The sequence below is a fragment of the Geospiza fortis genome, unplaced genomic scaffold, assembly GCF_000277835.1.
Source record: "Geospiza fortis unplaced genomic scaffold, GeoFor_1.0 scaffold32, whole genome shotgun sequence".
NCBI lineage: Eukaryota > Metazoa > Chordata > Aves > Passeriformes > Thraupidae > Geospiza > Geospiza fortis.
The window spans coordinates 956,669-967,917 of record NW_005054428.1 but is presented as its reverse complement, the minus strand read 5'-3'; the positions used below and the strand labels follow the sequence as shown (position 1 = coordinate 967,917).

Here is an 11,249-nt window from a genome sequence, read left to right as displayed (position 1 = left end):
TTCCTGCTGCAGATGCCAGGGATGAACCCCAGCCATGCTGGGTGACAGCAGTGCCACCAGAGAGCTCTCAGGCTCTGTGGCAAGGCCTTCTCCTCCCATAAATCAGCTCTGCCTCGCTGCTGATCTCTTCAGAGACAACTGGAATAAATCCTGGGCGTTCTGGAGCAGGCAGGGAGGGAGGAGGGGAGTGAGGAGAGGATGGGGGTGTGTGATCAGCAAAGCTCCATGGTGTGGGGAGGTGACCTGCAGGTGACTTTCAAAGACAGCACTGGGGAGTTTGTCCTGCCTCTCAGGCCTCGAGGTGTTTGACAGAGATTTGAGGTCAGGGCTGGAAAGCTGCTCCAGTGCAGGAACAGAATTCCCTTCCTGCTGCTCCTTGCTTGGAGCCAGAGGAGCCTTGGGAAGCAGCGTCTGCACCTTGTCTGGCCTCAGCTGCACTCCCGCTCCTCTTTTGGCAGCTCTGTAACTCACAGAGCAGAGATTCAGCTCTGGAACCCTCCCAGCCCTGTCCTCACCTCTGACACGACTCAGGTGAGCCCAGAGGGATTCACTGAGCTCTCACCAGACTGGGCTGACCCAGGGGTCCCACAGAGCCTGAGCTGCTTCTCCTGGAGCAGCTCAGCCAAGGAGGCAGCAGGAGCAGATGAAATGTGAAAGGAAACCAAATGAGAGCTCCAAGCTCTCCTCACTTCACCCTCAGCTGCCACATGAGCTGCTCAGAAATTCAAGAGAGAAAAGGAGAAGCTCTGACAGGGCAGCGTTTTTGGGTGGTGCTCTTTGTGCTGGTGTCCCCAGAACACCCCAGCACCCAGAGCACCCCGTCCCTGTCCCTGTCCCTGTCCATATCCCTGTCCCTTTCCCTGTCCCCAAGGGCCCCTGTTCCTCAAGCTCCCCTGGCAGAAACCCTGGCTGTGAAGCAGCAGAGGAGCAGCCTCGCACCAGGGCCATGTGCACAAAGATAAATCACCTGGAGATCAGTCAAGCTGCAAATATTTCAGAAAAAAAACCTGGCACAAAGTGACCTCAAAGAGCAGCTTAACCCCACTGCAGCTGCAGCAGGATTGTCCCCAGGGAATGGGGGCTCTGTGTGTCAGACTCTGCCTTCAAGACACCCTAATTTATCTTCCTTGATTTAATGACTGGATTAATCTCAGTCCTACATTATTTCAGCATATCATGGAATCCCAGAATGTCCCGAGCTGGAAGGAACCCACAGGGATCCTCAAGTCCAGCTCATGTCCCTGTTCAGACCCCCACAAACCCACCATGGGCATCCCTGGAGCTCTGGCAGCCTCGGGGCCGTGCCCATTCCCTGGGCAGCCTGGGCAGTGCCAGCACCCTCTGGGGGAAGAACCTTGCCCTGAGCTCCAGCCTGAGCTGCCCTGGCCCAGCTCCAGCCATTAATTTCCTGGGAATTCAAATTTCTTCCACCAGGAAATGTGAAGCTCCTTTTACAGACAGGCAGCAACAAAAGGTCCAGCTCGAGGAGATCAGGGAGGAAGGGCTGGAGAAGGGCTGGGAATGGAGTACCTGGAAGTGAAATCCTCTATTTTAAACCTGCATTTGTCCTGCTGTGGCATTGCAAAGGGAAAGGGAACTGGGTGTTTTTCTGTGTGAAATGAGAAGTTTTTGGTTTCTGCTGGAGCTGAGCAGTGGATCTGCAGTGGGAGCAGCTGAGCAAGGAGTGCAGGGCAGGCACCACATCCATCCTCCTCTGCCTTCCCCCAGAAGACCCCTCTGCAGAGGGTTCATCCCCTGGACGTGCATTCCCCGCAGGAATAAGGAAGGCTCCACATCCCAGCGTGCCAAAGGCAGCTGCTGGAGAGGTGTCCTGGGCTGGCCTGGCAGGCCTGGAGGTCTCTGCCTGCTCACAGCTCAGTGCTTCTTCCTTTCTGCACAAAATGGAAAATTTTAAACCAACTCTTGCCTTAGAAGTCTCCTGAATCTCTCAGGCTGGGCTGGGGTTTCCTGCCATGTCCTTATCCTGTGTGACTGCACTTGGTCTGGGCTGTGTGGCTCACTTCATCCAGAATGGAAACCAGGGCCTCGTTTTTCTCTGGCAGACATCAGAGAGGGCTCCTCACCCTCAGCTTCAGCCTCCAGATCTGCTGGATGGGATGGGGGAATTTGGGGTTTGCTGTCCTGCTCTCACCCACCCCTCCTTCAGAGCAAAACTGATATTTAGGGCCCAGCTCATCCCTTTTGCTCAGGCCTCTTTTAAGTGGAACCTGAAAAAGCAATTTCTGCCCGTATTTCCCAAGCTGGCAGTTGAGGGGTTGGACCGACAGCAGAAATAAAGGAAGCAAAATGTATTTGGGAGCCTGAACACAAAACCTCTCAGCCACCTTGCAGTCAGGTGTGATCTCCATGTGTCTTCATTAAGAGATCCCTCTCCTCCCAAGGGGCTCCAGCAGCTGTAAAGACACTTTGGATCGATGCAATTTCATCCTTGACAGGGTTCAGAGCTGCCCTGGGAGCTGAAATGCTGTTCCATTAAGCTGAACTCGTGTTAACTTTGTCGTGTCCTCGTGTAATGAGATCTGGATATTCCTCCTTTTCCTGCCAGCTCATGAGCAAAATTGCAAAGTTCATTTACTTAATTGGAAAAAAGGGAAGACAGCAGAGCGACTCTTGAACAAGCTGGTATCAGACAGGCCCAGGAAAAACCTGACACATCCTTCCTTCTCACTCAGACTCTGGACAGGATTTTAAATGGAGAGGGACAGGGTGGACAGGGGCTCGCAGTCCCCCCACAGCCCAGCATGGCTTGCTGGGTGCCACAGTTCTGGGAGCTGCAGCTGGGGGCTCAGAAAGTTGATTAATTCAGTTTGAAATTATTTCTAGGACTTCTGCAGCTGACACAGAGGCAGAGGGAGGGGCTGTGCTCAGCTCCTGTCCCCTCCCAGCCTTGCTTCCCCCTTTCTGGGCAAGGCAGAGCCTTCCCCCCACAGCTCCTTTGCAAGCCCTGCTCCCCAGGCAGGGCACCCAGCTGCCCAAAGTGCGTCTGGATCCCTCTGAAATGCCAGCCCCATGCTCTGCCCAGCCCAGCCCGTGCAGCAGCTGCCTCTGTGCTGCTCCAGCAGCCCCAGTTTGCAAACACAAGCCCAGACCACAGCGGTGCCACTTCCTCCTCGCCCACGGGGCTGCTCAGGCTGTGGTTGAAGTGAAAGGTTGGTGCAGCTCTGGTGGAAAAATTGTTTCGTCTCTGCTCGAGCTGGTGCTGATGTGGGTGGCAGATAGGGCCTGGCTCCTGCATCACTGTGGGGCAGAGGGCTCGGGGTCACAGAGAGGGGCAGCTGGAGGGACCCCAGGGTCACTGGTGCCCAGCAGGGCCATGCCAGAGCTCAGGGCACAGCAGAGTGTCCCTGTGGCTCTGGAATGTCCCAGGGAGGAGACTCCAGCCCCTCTCTGGGCTCTGCTCAGGGCTGGCACTGCCCAGGGCAGCTCTGTCCCCTGGGCAGGGGCAGCTCCTGGGCTCCTGCCCGTGGCTCTGGGGCCATCGCTGGGCCTGGAGCAGAGCCTGGGCCTGCTCTGAGCTCTGCACACAGGGACAGACAGACAGGGACACACAGGGACACAACGGGACAGACAGGGACACACAGGGACACAAAGGGACACACAGGGACACCTGGGGACACCCAGGGACAGACGGGAATGCCCAGAGCAGCTGTGGCTGCCCCTGAATCCCTGGCAGTGTCCAAGGCCAGGTTGGACAGGCCAGGAGCAGCCTGGGACAGTGGGAGCTGTCCCTGCCCATGGCAGGGGTGGGATGGGATGAGCTTTCCAATCCCTTCCAGCCCATGGGCAAATCCCTTTCAATGTGGGCAATGGTTCCCAGGTTTCTCATGGGGCAATATTCCCAAATATTCCCGTGGATGGGTTGGGGGCTGCTCTGCTCAGCTCAGCCCCCAGAGCAGGGTGCAGACCCCTTCCTGCAGAGATTTCCCAGGAAATGACCCAGCAGGGAATGAACCATCAAGTTCCATCCTTTCTGGGATTCCCTGATTCCATGGAGATCTCCTAAGCTCAGACATCCCTGGCTGAGTGCAGAAGTTCAGGGCCAGGACTGAGCCCACAGCTCTGGACCTCCCTCCATCTCCCAGCTCATTAAACTCTGGACAGAATGAGCCCTGGAGGCTGGGGTTTGATGGTCCACTTGGAAAACTTGGGGAAAATCATTCCAGTCCAATGTGAAAAAAGAACATTTGGACATTTTCCTCAAATAATAAAAGAAGGAAAGTGATGGTTTTGTCAGTGGAGTGGCACAGCTGCACTTGCAGGGAGATCTTTCATCTCTTTTGTGTTTCTTTTTACTCTTTGGAATACTGGTATTGCATTTTCCTCAACTCTGGAGCAAAAGGCAATTTCAAAACATAAAACCAGGATAAAAACCATTGAAACAAAGCTCACTGCCTCTGTCATTTCTCCATCTTCCTTCTGCTGGCAGTTAAATCCAAAATATTAATAAAATGATAACTCTTGTCTCAGAATTTCCTGGGATTTAAACCCTTTGTGTTTGGCTCACTTGGAGACTCATCCATCCAGCATCCCCTGGAAATAAATTCAACTGCTGGGAATTTGGGCCAAGGCCCCTGAATTGTGTTTTTTGCTTTGTTCTCCAGGTCATGAGCGTCCTGCTGCTGATCGAGTATTCCCTGGAGGTGGCCAACGGGAAGGGCTTCTGCAAAGACATGGACAAGGATTACTACAGAATTGGTGGGTCCTGGAATGCTGGGAAGCAGCTGTGGGGCAGGGAGGGATCCCTCAGTCTTGCATGGCTCCCTCTGCCTTTTCCATCAAAGAGTTTGGAATTCTGGGTCAAAAGCTCAGGAAGAAATTTAGGCTCTGTTTGGGGTTTGCTTTAGGCCAAGGCTGTGTTGGAGATCAATGTGGAGCCCAGAGAAGTTTTTATTTTAGAGGATCAGCCCAAACTCCGCAGCACCCGCAGAGTCCTTCAGCTCCCTCTGGAATCTCCTGTGGATTCCCCTGGCAATCCTGGTTTCCCTTCCACTCCCTTTTCCCTAGCTGTGTGTCATTCCAGCCTCACACACACTCCTGACTTCCTTCACATTCTGGCCATTTGCAGGGAAACACTGAAGTGTCCCAGAATTCCTCAATGGACAGAGGGGATAAATCCCACCCCACACTGATCCCATGGATGTGTGGGCTGTGGGACACTGCCACCAGCACAGCAACACCCCTCCATGCCATGGAACCATTGCTATGGAACCATTCCCACAGAACCATTCCTGTGGAACCACTGCTATGGAACCATTCCCATAGAGCCGTTCCCATGAAACCATTGCCATGGAGCCATTCCCGTGGAGCCATTGCCATGGAACCATTCCCATGGAACCATTGTCATGGAGGCATTCCCATAGAGTCATTGCCATGGAGGCATTCCCATGGAGCCATTTCCATGGGGCCATTCCCATGGGACCATTGCCATGGAGCCATTTCCATGGAGCCATTTCCATGGGGCCATTCCCATGGAACCATTGCCATGGAGCCATTGCCATGGAACCATAGCCACGGGACCATTGCCATGGGACCATTCCCATGGGACCATTGCCATGGAGCCATTTCCATGGAGCCATTTCCATGGGGCCATTCCCATGGAACCATTGCCATGGAGCCATTGCCATGGAACCATAGCCACGGGACCATTGCCATGGGACCATTCCCATGGAGCCATTGCCATGGAACCATTCCCATGGAGCCATTGCCATGGAACCCTTGCCATGGGACCATTCCCATGGAGCCATTCCCATGGAGCCATTGCCATGGAACCAATCCCATGGAGCCATTGCCATGGAACCAATCCCATGGAGCCATTGCCGTGCATCTCCTGTCTCTCAACTGGACAGAGACACACCACCCCTCCCTCCCCCTGTGACCCCCACTCCCAGATTTTCCCAGCCCCTGGTGTATTTTTCCCGAACATTGGTGGCTGGAAGAGGCAGCCAAGCTGTCCCATAGCTCACAATTCCTGAAGGATTGAATTCCTCCAGAAGGATCCAGCTCAGATCCTTGCAAGGACCCAGAGCTGTCTCATAAGGCCCCATCTAAAACACCAAAGCTCTTAAATATTGCCCAACCAGGATGTTCTGCTGGAGCTGTCTGGAAACAAGTGCAAGGGGGTTTTCCTTTCTTGAGTCATTTCCTGTGAAAAACCACAAGCTGAGAGAACCCTGGGAGCAAAAGCAGGAAGCCAGGCCCCCTCCCTGCCCCGTCCATGCCCATGGAGAGAAAACACAACCCCTGGCAGCCAGGAATTGCTGTTGCCTGGTTTTCCAGAGGCTGTTCCTGAGCTGAAAACTCCCTGTATGCGGAGGAAAAGGAGACTGAGTACAGGTTCCTGCACATTGTTCCACCGGACAGGAGTCAGAAATAGGGTAAAGCACCACACCAGGAATAGGCACTGCCTGGTGAAGTTATAAAAGCTGGCTTCAGTTTTTTCCAAGGAAAAATGCACACTGGGATCCCCCGGGGCTGTTTGACATCAGCACTCAAAGGTTTGGTTCGTCCAGCAGAATCGTGGAGTGTCTGGATTGCAAGGGACATAAATCACCTGGTTCCAAGGGGAAGGGCATCAGCAGCGAGCAAAAAATGGGAATTTGGGTGAGTCCTGCTGATAGGAACCTGAGCAATGGGCAGTGCAATGGCTCCCAGGTTTCTCATGGAGCAATATTCCCAAATATTCCTGTGGATGGGTTGGAGGCTGCTCTGCTCAGATCAGCCCCCAGTGCAGGGTGGAAACCCCTTCCTGCAGAGCTTTCCCAGGAAATGACCCAGCAGGGAATGATCCAGCGGAATGACTCAGCAGGCTCCAGAGCCAGGGCTGGGAACAGCACAAGGAAACCAGGAGCATCCATCGATCCATCCATCCATCCATCGATCCATCCATCCATCCATCCATCCATCCATCATCCATCCATCCATCCATCCATCCATCCATCCATCCATCCATCCATCCATCCATCCATCCATCCATCCATCCATCATCCATCCATCCATCCATCCATCCATCCATCCATCCATCCATCCATCCATCCATCCATCCATAATCCATCCATCCATCCATCATCCATCCATCATCCATCCATCCACCCATCCATTCCTGTAAAATGCATTACCACTTCCAGTTTTTGATGGGAATTGAAGAACTTGATGCAAGCGTGACCTCAAGTGTTTCCTTCCTCTTTCAGGGTTTTGTTGTTTTGCTGTTTCGTGGGAGGTTTTTGGGTTGGTTTTTTGATTTGGGTTGGGTTGGTGTTTTTATTTTTTTAATGCTTGTAGGTTTGGGAGTTTTGTTTGTTTGGTTGGTTTTCTCATTTTTGTTTGTTTGTTTGTTGTTTGTTTGGGATTTTGTTTGTTTGTGTAGTTGGGTTTTTTGTTTGCTTGGATTTTTTTGTTTTGTTTCTTGGGGTTTTTTGTTTGTTGGTTTGGGGTTTTGTTTGTTTACGATTTTTGTTTGGGATTTTTTGGTTTTGTTTTTTGGTTGGTTTTTGGTTGTTGGTTCGGATTCTTGTTTGTTTGGGGTTTTTGTTTGTGCTTTTTGTTTGTTTGGGGGCTTTTGTTTTGTTTGTTTGGAGAGGATTGGGGATTTTTTTTTTTTTGGTTGCATTTTTTGGGTTTTTGTCCTTGGTACCAACCTACCCCTGATGCCAGCAGGGAGGATGACTCTGTTGTCTGGGAACAAACAGGAGGCAGCCAGCTCATGGAAAGTTTTCTCCCTTGGTTTTCCTTTTCTTTCCATCCCTTTGTGTTTGTGGGGGTTTTGTTTGAGGGGGTTTGATCCAGGTTCTGCTTGGAAAATCCAGCTGGGCAATTAGCTGGCAATGGCCACTTCCCAATTAATTAGGGATCCTGCCAGAGAGCTGGAGCAGGAGCCCATGGAGAGAGAGACAGAGGCAGGAAAATGTGGCTGTGCTGGACCCCAAAAAATCCTGAGATAAGAAATCCTCTCAGGGCAAACTCCTGAGTGCTGGTGCTGGGCAAAACCCAGGGAAAAACCTTGGGAGATTGGGTTTTAATGGGATTGGGATTGGCTCCTTTAGGGAAAAGGCTTTAGGAGCCTGGCTTTTATTGGGATTGGGATTGGCTCCTTTAGGGAAAAGGCTTTGGGAGCCTGGCTTTTATTGGGATTGGGATTGGCTCCTTTAGGGAAAAGGCTTTGGGAGATTGGGCTTTAATGGGATTGGGATTGGCTCCTTTAGGGAAAAGGCTTTGGGAGCCTGGCTTTTATTGGGATTGGGATTGGCTCCTTTAGGGAAAAGGCTTTGGGAGATTGGGCTTTAATGGGATTGGGATTGGCTCCTTTAGGGAAAAGGCTTTGGGAGCCTGGCTTTTATTGGGATTGGGATTGGCTCCTTCAGGACTGGTCTCACAAAGACTGAGTCTGGCTCCTTTTTTAAGATCTGTTTTGGGTTTAGGTTGTTCCCTGTTAATCTTTGGCTCTTTGTGCCCCACATCCCAGCCTTGGTTCCACTCCCCTGCTCCTCAAAGCCGGGGTTGTTGTTCTGCCTTGGAATTCCAATTGGAATTCTCTTTCCCACACCCGTGGGAGCAGAAGGAAAGCAGCAGTGGCTGCATTTGGAGGGAGCTGCCCTTTGTGTTCCTGGTTTTCTCCAGGGGACAAAGCCCTTTCCCCTTCTCCCTCGGGGTTTGCTGGGTTTGGGGTTCTCTCTTCATTGTTTAAGGAGATTTCTTCCTCCTCTGGGTCTCAATTCCCACAGCCTGGGGAGGAGCAGCCATCAAAGCCACGATTTCCTTTCCTACCTGGGCATATTGTGATCTCAGAGGTCTCAGTGTTGTGTTTTAATGGATTTTATGTTTAATTATTTGATATTTACTGGATTGTTGATCCCAGTCCCATCCCAGCGTTGTTCTGAATTCATGGAATAAATCACTTTAATCAATTTATATTTTTATAAATTTATATTTCTAATAATTAATCACTTTATATTACTTTTATTGTTATGGATTAATGGAATCCAGACTTTATAACCTGCTCGGAAAAATGACATCAAGGCCACGATTTCCTTTTCTTCTCAGGATACTGTGCTCTCAGAGCTCTCAGTGCTGAGTTTAATGGGGTTTGTGTTTAATCACTTCATATTTACTGAATTATTGATCCCAGTCCCACGCAGTGCTGCTCTGAATTCACTGAGGTTTTAGCAGGTAAAGAGGAAATTCCTTTTCCTTGCTTTTCGCCATCACAGCGTTCCCATCCTGGTGCAGGGTGGGTGGATAATTTGGATCATTCCTTTATCCCACCCCTCCAGATGGCTCCAGTCCCCCTCAGATCAGCTTTTTTTGGTTCCTGGGGGGTTGCAGCCTCCCCAGAGGGGTTTCCCCGCAAGCCTGAGGAAGGAAGAGGCTCCTCGTGCTGGGGGAGGAAGTGCTGGGCAGGGCTTTGCTCACTGAAAGGTTCCCATCAGCAAAGCTCATTTCTGGAGGAGATTTAAAGACGAGACAGTAGAATTGAAAACCTCTTTTGTATCAATTGAAATGAATTTAAATTGCATTTAAATGGACTCTGTCAGCAGAGGGAGGATGGGAGGGGTGGCACTGCTGCTGCCACCTGCCCAGATGTGGCTCAGGAAGGTTTTCAACAAACCTGGAATTGTTCCAGAGCTTCTCAGTGACATTTTTAGTCCTTTCTGGAGCTGGGGGTAGATTTGAGTCACTTGATCCTAGGGGGAATCTTTGCATTTCTCCCTAAAGACAACAAATGTCCAAATTCTGGTAAAGTTATCATTGTTGGGGTCACCTGCCTGAAAAAAAAACAGGGACAGGTTTCTCTGCCTTGAATTCTTTAGGAAGGATTTTATCCTCTTGGCAACAAAAAAAAAAAACAAACCAAAAAAAACCAAACAAACAAAAGAAAAAAAAAAAAAAAACAAACAAAAAAAAAACCAAAACCAAAACCCCACCAAAACAAAACAAAGAAAAAACCCAAAAAAAACCAAAATTAAAAAAAAAAACTAAAAACCCAAAAACCAACCAACCAACCAAAAATAAATATATTTAATTAAGAAATTTTCACTGAAATAAAGAATATCCACTTCTAGAAAGGGAATAAAGGATGATTTGAGATCTGCCCAAGCACTGAAATCTTCCCTCACCAAAGGGGCACCAAAGCTCCAGGTGAACACTCAGAGCTGGGGGAGATGGAGATGAATTTTCCTGGGAAAAAAGGGTGATATGGAGCAGTTAAGGATTTCAGAGCAGCTGGAATGTGACAGGGATTCTACAGGCACAATTCCTAGAGTTCTTTATGAAAACAGTGGGAGCATCATGGATAAAACAGAGTTTGGCACTGGATTTGTTCATGGTTGTGTGGAATCCTCAGCTGGAAGGGACCCCCAAGGACCATCACTCCTGTGTGCCTATGGGAAGGATCAATTGCTTTAAGAAAAAGACAGAAAAATTTAAAGTTTGGCTCATTTCTAGCAGAATTAAACCCTTTCTTGAAGCACTTAGGAATTGAAGAACCCAAACTGGCCAATGCTGATTTAAACTCAGGTGAAACAGAAGGAAAGGAGTTGGAGGGAGCTCTGGGAAAGGTTGTGCAGAGTCGGATAAATAAAGCAGCAGAGTTTTGCCTCTGGAGAGGTGAACCAGCAGCAGGGCAGGCTGTGATTCCAGGAGGGAAAGCTGCTTCCAGGCAAAGGTTGAGCAGGAACTCTGTGGTTATAAAACATCACCCCCTGCACCCAAAGCAGCTGCCAAAAATCCCCCTAAACCCCCTCACATGGCATTTTCAGGTGTCCCTTGCATCCCAAAGCTGCAGAGCTGGGGGAGAGATCACCCCCGACCCTCCCTGGGGTAAAAATTCTTGCTCTGCTCTGAGAGATCCTTCAGCATTTTACTGCTGGTTCCTTCATCTGCCTTTCAGCCTCTAAATAATTTCCAGCTCAGAGCTATGAGCCAAAAGCCCTCTGGGTTTTTTTAATTCTTCATTTTGTAGCCTGGGGTATTTAATGTTTCAGGCCTTGGTTCCCCCAAGCTCACAACCCACAGTGCCTGGTGGATACAGGAACTTCAAATAAAGATAAAAATGGGTGTAAAAAGGGAAAAGAGGGTTAATTCCAGCTGCATGGCAATAATTCCTGCACAGACACAATTCTTTGTGCCAGGCTGAACCCTCCCTTAGGGGTGTGATGGAGTTGGGACATCTTTTGGTGGTGTGGTGATTCCTTTTATCATTTTTATCTTTTTCAGCTGATATCACCACCAGTTTC

General features: G+C 50.2%; 1 protein-coding gene across 1 annotated transcript in view; it reads left to right on the top strand.

The window, feature by feature from the left end:
- The window catches only part of LAPTM5 (lysosomal protein transmembrane 5), a 26,766-nt gene that overhangs the window by 1,294 nt on the left and 14,223 nt on the right, over nt 1–11,249 (top strand). Inside the window, exons 2-3 of the mRNA XM_031061859.1 lie at nt 4,623–4,716; nt 11,230–11,249. The exon at nt 11,230–11,249 is cut by the window's right edge and continues 63 nt beyond it. Of these exons, the coding sequence (XP_030917719.1) occupies nt 4,623–4,716; nt 11,230–11,249 (114 nt within the window). The remainder of the gene's footprint in view (nt 1–4,622; nt 4,717–11,229) is intronic.